The sequence below is a fragment of the Halictus rubicundus genome, chromosome 13, assembly GCF_050948215.1.
Source record: "Halictus rubicundus isolate RS-2024b chromosome 13, iyHalRubi1_principal, whole genome shotgun sequence".
NCBI lineage: Eukaryota > Metazoa > Arthropoda > Insecta > Hymenoptera > Halictidae > Halictus > Halictus rubicundus.
In genome coordinates, this window is record NC_135161.1 from 5,896,076 (window position 1) to 5,915,043 (window position 18,968).

At 43.2% G+C, this 18,968-nt stretch overlaps 3 protein-coding genes across 3 annotated transcripts in view; all 3 read right to left on the reverse strand.

Moving 5' to 3' along the window:
• Positions 1 to 3,835, reverse strand: part of LOC143360480 (putative peptidoglycan muropeptide transporter SLC46) — a 17,528-nt gene extending 13,693 nt beyond the window's left edge. Inside the window, exon 1 of the mRNA XM_076799382.1 lies at positions 2,687 to 3,835. Coding sequence (XP_076655497.1) covers positions 2,687 to 3,680 — 994 coding nt within the window. The 5' untranslated portion in view covers positions 3,681 to 3,835. The remainder of the gene's footprint in view (positions 1 to 2,686) is intronic.
• A 3,218-nt stretch (positions 3,836 to 7,053) lies between these two features.
• Positions 7,054 to 11,359, reverse strand: LOC143360631 (uncharacterized). The gene is made up of 4 exons (XM_076799657.1): positions 11,213 to 11,359; positions 10,663 to 10,862; positions 7,503 to 7,646; positions 7,054 to 7,303 (listed from the first exon to the last, which is right to left on the reverse strand). Exons 1-4 carry the CDS (start codon positions 11,217 to 11,219, stop codon positions 7,217 to 7,219), a joined length of 438 nt encoding a protein of 145 aa, XP_076655772.1. The 5' UTR covers positions 11,220 to 11,359; the 3' UTR covers positions 7,054 to 7,216.
• A 171-nt stretch (positions 11,360 to 11,530) lies between these two features.
• Positions 11,531 to 18,966, reverse strand: Ltn1 (E3 ubiquitin-protein ligase listerin). The gene is made up of 19 exons (XM_076799656.1): positions 18,713 to 18,966; positions 18,216 to 18,425; positions 17,877 to 18,143; positions 17,690 to 17,805; positions 16,242 to 17,610; positions 15,966 to 16,176; positions 15,542 to 15,887; positions 15,043 to 15,472; positions 14,849 to 14,964; positions 14,661 to 14,784; positions 14,390 to 14,580; positions 14,140 to 14,323; positions 13,900 to 14,059; positions 13,454 to 13,814; positions 13,232 to 13,378; positions 13,030 to 13,160; positions 12,300 to 12,700; positions 12,051 to 12,218; positions 11,531 to 11,930 (listed from the first exon to the last, which is right to left on the reverse strand). The coding sequence occupies exons 1-19, from the start codon at positions 18,755 to 18,757 to the stop codon at positions 11,871 to 11,873; spliced, it is 5,037 nt and encodes a 1,678-aa protein (XP_076655771.1). The 5' UTR covers positions 18,758 to 18,966; the 3' UTR covers positions 11,531 to 11,870.
• Positions 18,967 to 18,968: the final 2 nt, after the last annotated feature.

Consider the following 18,968-nt stretch of genomic DNA (forward strand, 5'->3'; position numbering starts at 1 on the left):
TTCATGGATAAGAAGATAATACGGCAAGGGGTTGATCATTGTACGAAGAAACAGCTCTTCGGATGCAAGTTGAAGAAGATGCTACTCTGGTTTCGTCGCCGGATTTTCCGAATTCGAATCGCATCGTTTCGTGGCCGGGTCTAATTGATGATTCGACGAATCGAGTTGATCTATCAATACGCACGGCAGCCACGCGAGATAGGCATGCTAATATACCAATCGTCGGAGACATTGTGTAATTGGACCGTGGAATTGCCGGACGCTAATTAAATCAAGCGTCACCATTAATTCGATCAAGCTGAGGACTCCCTTTCGACGGAGGTTCGCGCGTGGCCTGCTGCGCTGCACGCTTCTTAATCAGTGAAAGTTCCAAAGCATACGGTTCTCGCTCGACCAAATCGGAGACAAATCGTTTCTTTGCTGAAACGCATCGGCGGAGACGTGTCCTCGATTAACAACGCATAATTAGAGCGACAACGTTGCGTCTTATTCCCCCAAAAAGCATGATCCTTCAGCAGCAACAACGATTTCAATTACAATTTTCAATTTCAAGCTCCCACCGGTAAAGTCGTCCAAGAATTTTATTTATTCGCTGAAACGCATTGGCAGAGCCTTGTCCTCGATCAACAAAGCATAATCGGAGCGACAACGTTGCGTCTTATTCCCCCAAAAAGCATGATCCTTCAGCAGCAGCAATAATTTCAATTGCAATTTTCAATTTCAGGTTCTCCCGGTAAAGCCGTCCAAGAATTTAATTTTATTGCTGAAGCGCATCGGTGGAGTCGTGTCCTGGATCAATAACACATAATCGGAGCCACAACGTTGCATCTTATTGCCCCAAAAAGCATGATCCTTCAGCAACAACAACGATTTCAATTGCAATTTTTAATTTCAAGTTTCCCCGGTGACGTCGCCCAAGAATTTTATTTATTTATAATCGGAGCGACAACGTTGCGTCTTATTTCCCCAAAAAAAGCATGATCCTCCAGCAGCAATAATAATTTCAATTGCAATTTTCAATTTCAGGTTCCCTCGGTAACGTCGCCCAAGACTTTTATTTATTCCCTGAAACGCATTGGCAGAGTCGTATCCTCCATCAACAACGCATAATCGGAGCGACAACGTTGCGTCTTATTCCTCCAAGAAGCATGATCCCTCAGCAGCAGCAATAATTTCAATTGCAATATTTAATCTCAAATTACCTCCAATAACGTCGTCTAAGAATTTCGTATCAGACTATAATGTAAAAGAAAATGTCTAAGCTTCGTTTCGGTGCAGTACAACTATATTAAACACTAAACCTACCACGATCAAAATGACCGGTTCTCTATTTCACAATTATTGAAAAACATTTTCATAGGAAATTAGTGAACTGACTTCTCTATTTAAGCACATATTATAATGAAAATCGTACAAAGTTTAAGTAAACTCTTCACCCTCCTATAAGACATTTCACTTTTATATGTTTTGTGCTTGGTAGGTTTACTGTTAAACCGCATATAATAATGTAAACGCGTCGGTTTGGCGTAGTCCATGCAGTGAATTGTAAAAGCCCCTAACTCGCCGCAGATTCGAATCGAAACTATGCGTGGATCGAATAAGAGTCGCGGCGTTGCGACGACGTCGCGGCTTCCGTGCGGCTAATGCAATATAATTTTCATACGGGCCGGTATACTAGTTTTCCTATACCACTTTCCCTTCGCCTGGTCGGTCGCGGCCGAATTACTGCAATTACTTCGTGAAATGCTCGCGGTTACCGCAATAGAAGCAGCACGATTAACGAGAGTTACGTGAAACTCTTCCCACTTTCATTTGGCCGGCCAGAGAAACACGCTTGTCTGCTAAAGTTCATTGAAAGTTTCCCGTGGCTGGTCGTTTTACTACTAGAAGACGACGACGACGACGACGACGAAGACAACTCTGCTCCGGGAAGAAAGTTTCAGAGAACCTCTCGCCTTTCGCCTTCGCGATTTCGAAAACGTTGCCGCACGACTGCTTTGCTTGTTTATACTGTCAGCGATAAAACGTTCTTGACCGAGTTCACTGCGCAACAAAACTGCGAAAATTTGCGGGAAACAAAAATTGCAATTCATAACTTGTAGTTCAATGTCACAGTCTCGATGATTTCCTAACACGCGTTGCCGGAGGCTTTCTTATTATTAGACTGCGGATTTTATGCGTTTATGACAAAAATGTGTAAGTGCAATTCAAAACAGTGAAAAAGTTAAAAGAGTTGATACACTATTTTTAACATATAAGAATGATTAATGACCAAAATAAATTTTCCCTTAGCCTCCCACAGATTGCAATTGACGTATAAAGGTTTTATTTTGCACGAAGATCCGCAGTCTACTTGTTGTACACGTTTCGTATACAAAACGTTCAGCCGACATGGTTCGAAACGCATGCGATCAACACCGATGTTCCTATTCGTCCACTAGGACAAGCGAAACGTTTCTCTTGCATGATAAAACGTGCGTGGAGAACCAAAAAGAAACCCAAAGGAACCGGTGACACAGCGGTAATAGCACGAGAACTAGTCGAATAAGAAATGCTGCTTCGCGAAGGGTTAAGACACGGACTTATTAGGCCAATAAAGATTATTACCGATACCGAAATAAATACTGTGTTCGGACACAACGAGTCCCTGGGTTAAGATGTAAGTGGATCAGTCTGGCAGACTCACCGTAGACGGGTCCGATGACGACCATGACGACCACCATGAGCACGAGCACCCTCTTCTGTCTGTTGTGATTGCCCTTCTTGAACGCGACCTTGAACGTCTCCTCGATGTGCTTGAACGCGAAGAACTCGAGTATCGATTTGCAAACGGAGAATCTCTTCTGATCGTCGGTCTTCTCCTGTTTCAGGTGTAGCTTGGCGGGCTCCTTGATGACGACCAGCCCGTAAATGAAGCTGAGCACGTAGCAGACGGTGGAGATGCCGAACACGCCGTAGAACCCGAGCTTCATGTAGAGGATCCCGCTGAGAGCCATGCCGATCGGTATCCCGAGCGAGATGAACACGTTCGCGGCGCCGATCCTCAGGGTTCTGGACTCGACGGTGGTGATGTCCGCGATGTAGCTGAACACGCCCATGAACATGGTGAACCATCCGCCGGTGAGGGCCGGCCATAATGCCTCGAACACGCCGGTCGCCTCCATCGGCACCTCGTAGAAGAAGTACGTGCAGAGAAGCATGCTGACGCTGCTGAGGAACTCGCCGACGATCGGCAGCAGCATGCACGGCTTCCTGAGGCCGGTCCGGTCGCTCCACGCGCCCATGAACAGGATCAGGATGGTCGGCAGGCCGCTGGTCAGTGCCATCTTCCAGGTCTGCATACCGGCGACCAACTGTTGCACCGCTGTCTCCTCCGCCTCGTAGCCGGTCGTGTTCCTGTTCGCCAGGGCGGTGCACACCTCGTCCGAATACCTCAGGTTCACTCTGCACGCCTTCTCCAGGCTGAGGTTCTGCGTGGCCAGGGACGCCAGCATGCACGGGATCACGTAGCAGGCCATCACCGGCTCCACCGTGATGTTGCTGGTGAAGTAGGACCACTTCTGTTTCACCGTCAACGACTTCCACACCACCACCGACTGTTCCGTCGTCGACGTCGCCGTCACCAGATCCTCTTTCTTCTTCCCGACCATTTGATTGTTCACCGCCTGCTGGTCCGCCATCCTTTGCTATCTCTTCTATTCTCTTTGATAATATCGTGTATGTCGATTGCTTCTCGCGCTGATTCTGTGTTTGTAGATGAACACCCGTGTCACTGGGACATCGGTGCGTGGGATCTCTTCCTCTTCGACAGTCGTGCGGGCTCACTCATTCGACTCATGCGGACTTTAGTTTCTACTCCGGTGATCAGAGGTTCGTTCTTCTGATTGAACTGGTGGGTTGCTGCTCTTCGGGTTTTGCGATCTCTGCAGTTTGCCGGAGCGTGGAACCAAGCGGTTCCGTTTCAGCCGGTCCGCGGGAGAGACCGTCTGACTGTCTACTCCTGGCTAATGCACCATTGTGCATTACGAGACGCGTGTCGCCTCCTTCCCTTCCCTTCCTCTTCCTCTTCCTCGCCACCTCCAGGCCTCTGACAGAGCCTCATGCCCTCCTCCGCCATACTCGCTCCCTGTGCTACCACTGCTACCGTGCTCGATATGGCCCCTCTCATCTCGTCCCCTGTGGTCTAGGGGCCCTCTCCACGTGCTTGGTACCCTCGTACGTCGGGTACAACCACCCAGAAGAGACCACTCGGACGAGAAACATCGCCGAATCGCTCGACGACGCGTCACCACGTGTCCAACCACGAGCCCTGACAGCTTCCGATTCCGCTCTGTTCGCCGGGACGCTTTTCGGGTCAAGGTCAACCTGCGCGCACCGTGCTCGCACCGAGGCTCGAGAATCGAGGACCAAGGATCAAGGATCAAGGATTAAGAATCGCTCTACGACCGCTATTCGGAAACTACATTATTCGAAATATCATTTCAAACGTTACTTTATTTTTTATAATTACTTCTATGCCTGTGATCATTTTTCAAGTAACATTACTTGAAATGTCATTTCTAGACCGCGGATCTTTATGCAAAAGAAAAATTGTCTTTATTGGTTACAACACAATGGGGTTACATAAAAATTGATTTCTTCTTTCAATCATTTTAATACGTTGGAAATAATGATCCGAGGTTCTTTCTGTTTTCTTCTATTTTCGCCATGAATGCATAAGATCCGCAGTCTGATTACTTAAAATAACACGTTAATTTATTTTATAATTATTTTCAGAAACTACATCGTGTGACCTGATTACCAGGATTGAGTCCGTGTCACACCGACAGCCCTGGTCGCAAATTATTCTCAAAACGATGTGTTTCGTCAAATCTGAAATTTGCATTGTTGTGCAAGTACGCCTCTTACGTCGAGGCCAGTTTAGAAACAGCGGTCGCGTAACACGGACGACAATGCGCGGCAGAACGTTGTTACGAGGAACCTTCGAACCTCGCAGAAATTTCTGAATCGATGGTCCAGCTTCGCCGCGTCCTTCGCGAGGATGTTAGGGTAACTTGGGGACAAGGAGGAGGTGCGTGGATCGAGACCTGTACGGTTGCCGTGTAGTAAACACGGAGCACCGTTGAAACGGTGACAGAGGCGGCTGGTAGGCCAGAGGCTATCGGAGGTGCCGCGTTAAATGTGGCAATTTGTTGATAAAATAATCACAACGGCCGTCGTCTTGTCTTCTACGGTCCGGGAGCCTATTTCAGGCAGGGCCGCCGCAGCTAAGCTGCTAGAACTCTAAGCGCCTAGGCGAACGCCGCGCCGTGTCGAAGATATTCTCGTCGTACGGCTGCGATCTCTTTGCTTGCCGGACCTTTCTAGCCTGGCACCGTCACACACGTGTGCTGTCGACCAATTGCGACGAACTACCAATTGCCATCGGCTCGCATCATCGTCAATGACCGAGTATTTTTTAATCTGATCTGGACCATCCGGTTAAATATTATTCTTCAAAACTCGCACCTGATCGCCGTCTCTTCGGCATCCGACGCGGCCTCGAGCAGGGGAAACGATATTTCGTAAGGGGTTAGAGCATCCTAGGCAAGACGGCGCGCGATCTAGGGGATTACTATGGATCGCCGGCGTCGAATCCGTGGCGGTCGATTACGGCCCTGACTCTCGAGTTGATCGTATGACGTCGTCAAGTGAGTAATGCTCGCAATTCGAGTGTCGCTGTAAAATATTCGACCCGGAGCCGCGGCAGACCCGTTGTTTTGATGTTTCCCTCAAGCATCCGCTCGATCTCCGACTCGGAACACACCGGTTCGAGCATGACACGCTGCTATAATCTGGTACCCTCCTCCTCTCTCTCTCTTGAAGACAGAGAACGAGAGTCTCCACGTCATGCTCGGGGCGGAATTGTCGCGATTGCGGGCCTCGGCCGCGAGAAGGAACCGTTCAGAACCCGTTCCGAGGCTTCTTCTAAACAACTACTTCATCGATCTTGAGACCATGATCTTAACGAGACCATGGCCGGAAAGTAAAAGCAATCTCTCAGCCTCCGAAACCTGTGTCGATCACCGTTCCGCAAAAGTTTCTCTTTTCTATTCAGAGCTGGATAGCATCTGACTGAATTAAGCAGTGCGAGATGTAAACTTGTTTATCGAGTAGAGCCAACAAGAATTAATTAACAACTTTAATCGTTTGTACCAGCGAAATAGGCGAGCGTTGTATCCAGCGATCGACGCGTCGATGCTCGATTTGCATTCGACGAATTTCGACGAATCGTAGAGGCAATTGTTAGTTCGAAATCCGTAATACGTTTCGCGAAACAAAACACTGTGACTGTTCAATTTTCACGGACCGCGTGCCGGTGATTACTAGATAGCGGATTCTACGATAAAACCGTGTAGGTGTAATTTAAAAAAAAAAGACAGTGAAAACATTAGAAGAATTTCAAAACAGTGCTATATGATTTTCGACCTGGTACATGTATATATATACGCTCAATTTTCCTGATCACTATCACTATTTTAACGTCAATTTATTTTTTCTTATAATGCTGAAATATGAAGTTCTTTTACTTGCAGCCACTTTTATTATTATTATTATTATTGTTATTATATATCGTTTATTTTAAAGTGGTCGCATTAACAGCTAGGTCATTAGCTGTGGTTGGTTTGGTAAACATGGTCTACAATCGAGTATAGAAGAGAAGGTTACGGTTAATATTTAAATTGTGGTGGGGTACAGCAAAACACAAATTTATAACAGTTTATATATATCGATAGAATGTAAAGGCCTTAGGCCTAGGTGATGAAGGCCTTCTTTTCATGTTTCCTTATGATGCAAATGGGTTAAGAGAAAAAATGAATTTCTATTTCACTCCAGTCGCAATTCAGCTAGACAATTTTTATGTTGCATAATCCGCTGTCTGTTGATTACCGGATTGAACAAAAAATGGATTTCGTTTAATGACGGTAGGCAAATATCGGTTGGCAAGAAAAGGTGATAAAACCCGAGGTGTGGTATAGTTCGCAGGCACGAGGGTTTTAAATGAGCGATACCTTTCCTTTTTTGCGATGGATCTTTATTGTGAATTGACTAAATCGATGTGCAGCGAAGCGAGAAGTATACCGATCTTGTCCCAGTATCGACAAGGATACCGATCGGTGAAAACGGTGGACCTCGTGTACGTCTTTGCGCGGCGATGCGGGACGATTCAATCGGATTAGTTCAGAACCAGGACCTCGTAGTCCTTGAACGACAGCTCTTCTCCGTCGAACGCGATGTAGAGGCAGTTGTGACTCGGCTGGATCTGCGAGTGAAATTTCAAATTAGTGTTTGATAAAACGTCGACTGTCAAGCGGTGAAAGCGCGACAGCCTCGGTTAGGCTAACAGTGAGACACCGCTGCATGGAGGGTTGCAGCTAAAGGGGCAGTGTTCGTTTCGTCGTTCGAAGTCCGGTGCTTTTCGAAATCTCTTAGCGATATCGCTTGAAAGGATTGCAGCGCACCTTGCCAACCGTTTGCGATCCGTTGTGGAAAGTGCGGCCGACGTACAGGGTCTCTCCGCTTTCAGTGTGTCCTGCTTCCACGGCGTTGGCTGGAACGTTTCCGTTGTGGGCGAATTCCCAGCCGAATTCTGCGGGGCACAGCACCTGGTCAAGCAAAAACAAAAAGGTTTGGTCAATCTTAGTTCACCGTTCTTAGACCTTCGAGTCTTCGGGGCTCGAAATTCTCAGAGTACCGCGATTTTAGAGCTCCGAGTTCCCGAAGTCCCCGCACTTTCGAAATTCTATCTTCTCAGAATTCCAAATATTCAGAGTTCCAAGTTCCCGAGGCCCCCAACTTCCAAAACTCTATTTTCCCGGCCTCCCAAGGAATCGGAGTCACAAATTCTCAAAAGCCCAAGTTCCCAGATGATAATAACCCAACGGAAACGTTCATTTCCCGTGATCAAATATCGCGCTGTGTTTCGGCGTAACGTTGTGCGGTCGCTTAGAAAAGTCGCTCGGAAAATCGGAGGTGAACTAGGCCGGAAGTCGGCCATCTTGATTCGACGTTGTCAGAGTTCCAAAACTCTACTTTCCCGGCCTCCCAAGGAACCGGAGTCCCAAATTTTCAAAAGCCCAAGTTCCCAGATAACAATAACCCAGCGGGAACGTTCATTTCCCGTGATCAAATATCGCGCTGTGTTTCGGCGAAACGTTGTTCGGTTGCTTAGCAAAGTCGCTCGGAAAATCGGAGGTGAACTAGGCCGGAAGTCGGCCATCTTGATCCGACGTTGTCCATCATGTCTCTGGCCGTTTGCGTTAGCTTTCCTGGCTCGCTCGGCACAATTTCATCGTGTTTCCGGCTGTCGCTGATATCTAGGAATCGCGGAAATGCATAAAAAATGCACAAAAGATGACGGGACGATCGATAAAGCCGAGGTAATGAGGCATCTTTAACAGTCAATTAACGTCACGAACGTGTCCGAGATGGAATCCGCGAGTCATCGCGAGAACTTTTAGAATCCGGCTATTAAAACGGAGGAATGCAATTATAAATCAGTGGACGATCGTGATTACGCGTTCCTCCGGTGTATTTATCTGAAATCGGCACGATAAATCAGAATGGAAACGGGTGGAATATATGAGAAGTTGTTCTTCGCGTGGACAATAAGAAATGATCGTGCTAAAGAATTTTTCGAGATCAGATCTAAGCGCTAAAAACGCTTTTTGAAGAAAATATGATAGGAATGTACTTTGTTATTCAACACCTGAATAAATTCAGTCTTTTCATTTTCGCGTTTTGCGTTTGGTTGGCGTTAAAATATAAGCTTCGCGTGGACAATACGAAATGATCATGCTAAAGAATTTTTTCGAGATCAGATCTAAGCGCTAAAGACGCTTTTTGAAGAAAATATGATAGGAATGTACTTTGTTATTCAACACCTGAATAAATTCAGTCTTTTCATTGTCCCGTTTCGCGTTCGGTTGGCGTTAAAAGATAAGCCGCGTTCGGGGAAGAGTAAAACGTCGAAGGGTTAAAATGGCAAGATATACGCCTGTCAAAAATGGCGCAGTGTTTGCCTAGTCTGTAGATTAGCTGTGTCCATCGTTATATCTGATCAACGACAAGGCAATCGAGCCGATGAATCAATATAACAGCCAAGGCTCGGCGATACTAGATAACGTTCGGAGAAGTTGAACAGCGAGGCTAATAGGACACTAATTGGAATTGAAACGTCGTTTCTTCCTGCGACGGGTCTAGATACTTTCGGTCCTTCTTTCCATGGGGATTTGACCATTAACATTAGGTTTACGGGGCACTAAATATGCTTATTCTACATTACTTTATAAAAATAACGAAAATGTATCTATCCAAACTTTTAGCCGTTTCTTTTACAATATACAGTCCCAGTTTCCAATGTTTGCACAACACTTTGTGAGCAAAAGACTTTCCCGTTTGGTACCAAACCCTGCTTGGAGCAGAATTTGGTCCCCATTTTATATGAATTTGGCACCCAAATTTGTCGACAAATTCCTAGTCAAATTCGGAGACAGATTGCTCGCAAATTGAGCGCAAAGTTTGCAGGCAAAATTCCATGCCAGATTGGAGCCAAACCTTGGCTTCGATCGGCTCTTGTTATAGAGGGCAGGTCCGTCGTACTAAGAGCGGACATAACCTTGTTCGCAAAAGTGGCGCGTAAACACCACAATGTGCAGTGAAAGACAAAGCGACGTAATAAATAAAATAATGTACAAATGTATTATACTCCGATTTTGCCCGATATTTACTTTCAGAACAAGGTTAGTTTCCCTCTTAGTGCGACCGACCTGCTCTCTACAACGAAGTCAATGTTTCGCTTAAATTTGGCATGGAATTTTAGCTGCAAACTTTGCACTGAAATACCGAGCCTAATGCAGAAACATATGGATAGGAATTTGGAGACAAATTTTGGTGCAAAATTCAAAGCAAATTCAAAGAAATAAATTTGTTGAATAATTTCTCATTCGTGCCTCGTTACAATTTCGATAATTGTGAATTAAGAATACTGGAACCCGGGTCATTTTAACGGTTCCCGTGAACCTAGTGTTAAGACAACTTTGATTTTCTGTTGAACAATCTAAAGGCGACTGTTACGCGAAAGAAAAATTATTCTCGCGTTGTTAGGGTTGTTCTTGCGGTTTCACGGTGGGAAAAGTCGCCTTGACACGAAACCCGAGGCATTGGAAAATCAATTTCGCACCAGGAACCGAAGCTCCCGAGGCAGAAAGGATTGATTATAATTATTTGCGAAAAATCAGCGAACCGGTCAGCTTACACCGCAATTGCGCCTTGAACTTAATCGGTTTCCCTTTCCATCGTCCCGAGGAGAGAGACGGCGTTGGATATCGGGGATTAAATCGCAACCGGAAGTACCTTAGCACAGACTCATGCCGCGCAATCAATTCTAATGACAATCTCTGTCTTTGTGGCATTCGGAATGATCGCGCGCGATTGCTACCCCCGGCGGATAACGTTCGATCGCCTAACATAATCTTTGAAAGCAACAGTGTATGGACTGAAAACATTATTTACTAAATGTGCATTTTTATCGTGTTTTATCTAATCCGTTCTCGTTATTTGCCTCGCATCGAAAATCCGATTAGTTTTCAAGATAACTGAACACTGGTTCGAGAAACTCACTTCGTAGTCGTATTTAGCGTGTTCCTCCCCGTTGTGGCACACGTAGGCGACATCCTTATCGGGGATCACCTTTGCAGGAATCATGTCGCCCTCGTGGAAAGCCCTGCCGACGTAGATGGTGGATCCGTCAATGTCACAACCCCCGACCACGGCTTTATCGGGAACACGCGCCGACACACTTTTTGAGACCCACTTGCAGCCTTGGAAAAATTGAGAAAATTTATTTGAACGTTACATTAGCACTAGCTCGTCTAACATCGAATGAAGAATTTTCTATGCAAATACTATAGCCTGTTCTATTTTTGCAAATCGACTGACACGACGTCTTGCTTCCAATTGTGTGAAAATAAATTAACGTCAACAATAATAACATTGATAAGAAGAGAGATTACATAATGCTCTTAACGGGTACACAATTCATTCTGCCGCCCTTGAACACTATAACTTTCCCGCAAAAGTTATAGTGTTCAAGGTTGTCCGCCAAGGTTTGAAAAGGCTTTCTACATTTTTAGACTACCGATTATGTATATTACGGCGTTTTAACACTCACCTGACATGTCGCGACCTGTTCTACGTCTTACAGAATCAGAAATGATGCTTATCTTGCCACAACTGCAGGTTAAAAGCTGTCCTAATCTTATCTTGTATTATCTAATCTTATTTGTACAGAAAGTCGTCGACTATATCATTTTTCCATATCATTTTTATTACAAGAAGGTTGACTCAACCAATTCGACATTATTTTGACATATAATCCACGAGCTCTTACTAATAACTCAAACAGCTTTTGGTAAACAGTCTTAATAACGTTGTTCCAAGAATATCTAATAACGTGTGCGAAACGTCGGTTTCTTGGTTCATTCGTTTCCCTGAAAAAAATGTTGCGCTATAACACGTCCAATAAAAGTAGAACGAACAAGTTGTAAATACCCGTTTATTATTATAGATATTTGGCATAATTTACATTATATATATATGTATATATTTAATCTACGCAAAATCTGCGCACAGTGTGTTGTCCACCGTTTCTCTTTACTTACAAGACGCAAGACCCGCTAGACTGTGGATCTCTTCGCAAATTCATTAATTTCTACACCATGCAGTTCCCAAATTTGTGGACGCCACGAATCCGCACAAAGAACCACAGTCAGACCGGGGAACTTGAAAACAAAATGTATAAAGTTCGTTCATAAATAATACAAGCTAAACTAGAACACGTTCCTGCATATTGGGCACGTGGCCTTCTGGCTGGTACTGAACCACTTGTACTGCAACAAAAGGATGAACACGTTATGAACGATTCGACCATAATTAGTATCTTTCTTTAGATACTTTATATTTATAGATTATTTGGATACTTTACAATCTTTCGCTAGACGGGTACGTACCAGACAAGCAGTGTGGAACTTCTTGCGACACGCGTGACAGGATAGTTTCGGTATTTGGTAGGAGCTTGAGTGGAAAATACTGAAGCAAATGTAGCACTCCTCGACGCCGGCGAATTTCTTGTCCAAATTTTTCTTCCATAACGCGAGGCCGTCCCATACAGATCCGTTCTGTTCGAAAAGAAAAGGGACGTACGTCGTTATCATTCGAGAAAGGAAATTTTAACGGGTTAAGAAATGAATAAAATTAACTTGATGCGTGAGGAATATTGCTAGCTGCATGTGACAGTTTCTCCAATTGGCAGTGCCACCCGCGTGTTGGCCAGGCTCCACTGTGACCGTGCCCAAAGGATGGTTAGGTGGCAGCGTGATGTTCAGCTCTAGTTTGGTGTCGCTCATCTCATAGAGCGCTGTCACTTCGCGGAACGTCGATTGCACCTTCACTTGCATGTTCTCTATGTTCTGCGGCTTGTTGCTGAGCATCTCTTGGCAGAGCATAGGGCTGACATAATGGGTCGTGATTTTGTCGACGGCCGCGCTGACTTTGCTGTCGGACGCGCTCCACCATTGTCTCACCAAGACTGGCAAATGCCTCAGACTGTTCCTGTACAACCAGCATACTATGTGATCCAGCCTCCACTCTGTCCAACTTTCTGTAAACAAACCGTAGCTGGTAATCTCTCTTGTTGATACTTGGAAACACCCTCTGTGTTAGCAAGCGTATTGTAATATTGTACAGAGAGGTATTCTTTTTGTGCGAATTTTTAGGAATTTTTGTTTGGAAAAAACTATTGGAAAAACAATATGAAGTTGTTTATTCATTCAGTATGAATGTAGTTATGGCCCAAACTAGAAGAAATTGAAAATCTTGATTATTTACAAAATGGCGGCATTTTGAAATCGAATTACCGACTTTAAATATTTTTCGGGCTTTAGCGCGTTAAAACAATAACAAAACATTGACAGATTAAAAAATCTTTACCTCCAAATTCAAGAGATGGTTCTGTGGAGAAGATCTCCGTTAGTTTTGCACCCTTGTTCTTGTTGTCTTGAAGCACCTCCACCGGCATCAGTCTGAATATATTATTTAGCAAACTGGGGAAGAAGTTGTCTCTGAAAAGAACATGAATTCGTAAAATGGTGGAGAGTAATTTCGGGATAATTACTTGAAGGATAGTAATTACTTGAGCGTTTCAGCATATTGATAAAGCAGGTCTCCGTGAGCATTGGCACACATATCTAAAATGATGGACCACAACAATAAATAGCCTACGGTGTACGTGTAAGAGTCTGTATAAGGTTGTATAGTGCAGCTGACAATATCGCATAATCTAGAAACACAGGTAATTGATACATCAGGAGAGACCAGACAACTGCGTAGCCTACTGCTTGTTGGCAATGCTTACTTGAAGTCCATTAAAATAGTGTTGACAATGTTCTGCGTATTCTGAAGTACCTCCTCCATTTTCTTAATGTTCAGATTCTGTACGTCAAAGTTTTCCAACTCGACAGTAACTTTGTCCTGTTCCACCAGTTTCGAGACAGTGTGTTTCAATAAATGATACGCTCCTAATTGAATACTGGGCACAGGGGACTGCAGAAGCTTCAGACATAGTTCTACCGTTTCTTTCAAATCGACAGCGACGGTGGGAGACGTGATCGCCTGATTTTTTAGCAGTACGTTTCCATCTAACATTTTCACTGCTTTTCCAATGCGATCCAGCACTACGACACGTCTAAAATCTGTTGGCCTTTCGTTGTGCCAATCTGTGAACGATCTTGCGATTAGGATCTTGATCTTGGGTTAACTTGATATCGTTAACTTTTGTTCGGTAGGATTGTTATTTGTTACCTGCGTAGGACATCCAGATTTGAGCAATGGAACTTTGGATGTCGCCTGCGAGTACATTATTCCACTCGTCTAGTAACGTTGGAGGTATTTGTTCTTGTTTGTTAATTACATTTTGGAGCGCGTGATACAGCTGACAAGTATAGACTGTCAACGCGTCTACCTAGAGGGATAGAGAGTAATATACATGTTATCGATTCGCGTTAAGACATTTTTTAGTAATTTTAATTATTTTATTGGAACCTTAATATCGTTGATGTGCTGCTTCGATTTGATAATGAAAAGCTGCCACGTGGCCAACGATATTAAAATAAAGTTCCACTGTTCGTTGGTCAATTCGGACGGCACGTTTGTTACTAATTCCGTCAGCAATAAAATAACTTCGAACGGTAGAACTGACGACTCCAACGAGATCGAAGAAATATCGCTGAAAGAGAATACGTGATTATAATAGGTGAAAATTAATCGAAGACATCGTAAGAAATTGAAGTACCAATTGAAAAGCAATAGAGTAGGATTGTCTTTTTCATAGGACATTATCTTTTTCAGAATGCTCGAGTAGCTCGAGTTGTCTTCTTGTGTGCCTGATAGACCTCTTACTTTGTAAGAAGCTAGCATTACTTTGCGAATGTCGTCGTCTATTTCTGTGGACGTGTCTCCGGTGGTTTGTAATTTGTCTAGAATCTAAATGAGAAATAATATTAATATTTTGCGAACCGACATCTCTGCTAACGCATTTCCAAATTTTCTAATATTATATCGACCTCGTCCACTTCGAATGCTTTCTTGGATTCTTCGAAATAGTTCTTCGAAGATGTTTCTCCGCTTAATTGTACGCGGCAGAAGTTTATTAAATAGGGCAACATGCTGCCGTATTTTCCAGAATTCCTGCAAAAATAATTAAGAGGTACATTACTAAGCAATCCGTTGCCCAAGTCAGCAAATCACTTACGTTTCAATGTAATTCCGAATTTCCTCGCCAGTACCCTCGTTGGTATAAACTTTCAACTGCTCAAAGCTATTTTCAACTGTGCTCAACATTTTGTTAACATTGCTATAACATTTCGTCTAAAATCAGTCAATTAAAAGGAGTATTCATTTTGACAGAGTAATTGGACTTATAATTGAAATTACTATTATACGTACAGATTTATAATACTTCGTATATATTTGTCCTAAAAGAATCGAGTATATAACATCCGTTAGTAGATTTGTAATTCCTGGCAGATCTATAAATTGTATTAGAGCTTTCTGTTTAATTACACATATATTCCTCCAGAAATTCGCATTAAACAATGCCCATTTCAAGCACTCTTCGGTATTGTCTGTTACTGTATCACTAGTTAACATATTCTGGATAACAAACAGTCCAAATCTTCCAGTAATCACTTCTCCATAAAGAACAATTTGCGATGTTTCAGCCATCCACGTTTGCGTATCGGAGTCATAGAAGAACGTTAAAATAATTTTTTCTACATAACTCTTATCCACGAGATGTTGGTTATTAATTTCAATAACAATTTCAAGGAAATCCGATGCGATGTCCAGCAATATCTCATTGGTTTGTTCTTCATTTCTGCAAAACGTTTTCAATATTGTACGTCAAGGAATAATATTTTATAAACGAACAAAATTATGATCTTACGAGCTGTATATCTTCTTCCACAGTATAGTTGCGAATTTCCTAGTTAACTCGATGAATTTCTGCTCGGAGAGTTTTCGAATGGCTTCTAAGAGACCATTTTTCCACACGGCTCTCATTGTATCGAAGCAAGTGGAATCATTGGCAAAGTAATCTTGAGAGCATAACTCGAAAAGCGTCTCTAACACTCTCACAGCTCCCAATGTTGCTTCCTTGTGAGTCCATATCAATGGAACGATGCTAGAAATTAACTGTGCGAAGTGTAACAAGCAGGTTTCGTCCACATTGTGAGTCGAGTCGCATAGAATGGACACAACTTCGTTAACACGGCTTTCCTCGACCAGCAAACCTAAGCGTAGCAGAAAAATTCAATATTACACAGTCGACAATTACAAAGAAGCATTTAGTAAATCAATACAAGCCTTACCGTCATCATCAGGAGACTCAAAGGCTAGTAAAATAAGATCCTGATTTTTCTCAAGATTAGAATAATTTCCGGCCGCTATCTCCTTCACTATATCTACCAATAAATCAGTGGTTTTCGATTGCGAGCACCATTTCCGTATTATCGCATCGTTTCTATGCTTCTTCGATAAAGCACAGTGTATAACGCTTCTTGTAGTCGCAATGTCCTCGAACTGGAAATAGATAAAAGTGAAAGCTTTCTGGAATCTCCCAAGAACTGAGATGGCTATCATCTTACCTCTGTAAGCGACTTCAAAACTTCATTCTTCTCGGAGTCGTTCATATAAGTGATAAAATTGAATATTAGTTCTACTATGTGCACAGACTCTATCGATCGCTCCAATAACCATACCCTCAGAACTTGATCGTAGAAACTGAGGAAATTGATTTGTGTTTTCAACGATTCCGTCAAACTCGTGAACAATTTCTCGCTCTCGAAACACGTGATGAGTTTGTTCAAGTACGTGACGTACTTTTGAGTGCGTTGTTCCGTGATTTTGTCGAAGTACTTGATACAGAGAGAAATGACGAAATTGTTCAGCTCTTTCAAGAATTCTGCGTCCGTATCGACTTCCGTCGTCGCCACCGCACGGACTTCCAATTTGACATCTTCCTCTGGATCAGGGAATTTCACTTTTAGATTCTTACGACTGTGCGTGGGCGTTGTTTTCAATGTGATTAAGAACTCGATCTGAGAATTGTTCGTGTCTGGAACATCGAACGTCTCCGAATTTTGTGAGAAGTCTATCAGTAAGTCGAACAGCCTGTTCAGTTCGGACCAAAATTGTTCCATTAGGTAGGTGTACGACAGAAGGTCTTGATTTCCTCGATTCTTGCTCCAGTAGCGCACCAGCTGTGCGATCTCGCAGAAAAGAATTTGTTTCATCGGGCTGTTCTCTTTCAAACATGTTTCTATCACCGGGATCAGTTGTTCCTTGAGAAGCGTCGCACACAAGTCTCTGTCTTTAACATTTAACAGAATCGAGTATCGTAGACATTCGATGAACGACGTTGTTACAGCAAACATCTCTGATCGGCTCGTTTGCACGCTCTTCACGGAGAATCCCTGTCGCATGTTCTCGAAGAAGCTCGTGTACAAGTTGCGAACGTCGATATCGAACTTCGGGAATTGGCTGATGAATGGTAGCAAGTTCGGGTACACGATGCTGGCGGAATATTGTCCTCCGCTTCGTAGAACTCGCCACAGTTTTGGTAACACCAGCTTCTCGATACTTACGAACGTGTACCAGTCCTCTATTTTCGTTATGACAACGAGCAACGATTCCCAAATGGCGGATACGAGAGCAGGCTCCGTTTCATTCAAGCTGTTCATGATCGTAGTCACTGTTCTCTTTTTCTCGTCTTGTAGCAGCGTGCTAGCGTTATCGATCAACGATGTTAACACGTTAAAGAATGCTGTCTTCACAGGAAGAGCGTCGTACTTGACCAGCTTCCAAAATTTACCGTTTCGTATGATTTTATAATGAATGTCTGACATCTTTTCAATTTCTTCCATGGGAACTTTTTTCAGATAAGAACTGTAACCCTGTAGACTAGCTATCAGCACCCTCTGATACTTTGCTTCCATTTCTTCTGCCGCAAGATTCCTGGTAACAGAACGTTTGTAATAATAATTATTTTTCTGCTAATAGTGCGTTCTATTTTTCACGCGAACGTAAAACATACTTTCGTAGGGATAAAGACTGTGCAGTCTGAATAGTAATATTATCACAGATGTACAGGAGAATTTCGTGTTGACAGTGTACAATTGCATCCACGATCTTCTTTGGAGGAAACGTGCTCTGTAGAAAAGATTTCACAGTTTAGTTAAGCATTTTCAAACTCCTGTCATGAAAGTTACAATACTCTTTACACTAAACGAATTGGTAGCAGCCGAAGCAGCTGGGGCATAAGTGTCGTGTTGGGACGTAAACCAAGCTCCTGCCAGTTGTTTTAGATACATGGCTATACCCTTGCCTACACGCTTCACCACAGCAGCATGAGCTATCTGTGCAGCTTCTCTTACTCTATGTTCGACGTCTATAGCTAAGACACAGTATAACCTCGGCCAGAATGGCAGCATTCCTTCCACGGCTGATAATTCGGAATCTTTACATAGGACTGCAAACTCCAGCAAGGCCTGTTAATACACAATATTATCTAATCATAGGATGTCCTGCTTTAAACTAATATCAGATCTTTATAATCTTACCTTGCATTTTGTTGTTGCATCTTTCTTGTTCATTTTTTTTAATACTATTTGGAAATTACTATCTACACTGTTCATTTCAACATCATTTGTACTACAAAGGGATAAGCCTGGCAACACAGGTACGTATCCACCATCGTTCACCGCAGAGAAACCAACAAATTTGGGCATGGCAGTACCCAAAAGTTCTGCACTCCTGCTACTATTCGATGGCTGAAAACACAAATATAAAAGGTTTAATTGGAGGCTGAATTAGAGGTCTAATTATCTTTAATACATTGATCATATGTCAAAGTGGTATAGGTTATCTTTATTTCAATCAATCGCGTCACGTTATATTATTTCGTATTATTTCACGTTATTTATTAATTATTTCAGTTTATTGCCAGAATTCGATCTTCTATAAAAATAACGTAAGGATAATTATGAAGCAAGGAAAACGTTTGTGAGAACTTAACATAACCTACAACATTGATATCTTTTGACAAAGTTTCGCTTACCCTTGCATTGTTTTTCGTTCGTTGTGCCTGTTTATTTCTCCCCATGATAATTAATAGAGAAGCAACAGAAAACAATAGATCCTGTGATCACGCATAAATTTTGTTCACTTAGTTATCTACCAATAACACCACGGTGGACCTTTAATAAAGCGATGGTTGAAAACAAATATCCAGTGTGAATGCATGGTCAATTCTCATCAACGTTCAGAACTCGATGGAACTCGAATCATTCTGAAATTCAAAACGCATAGATATG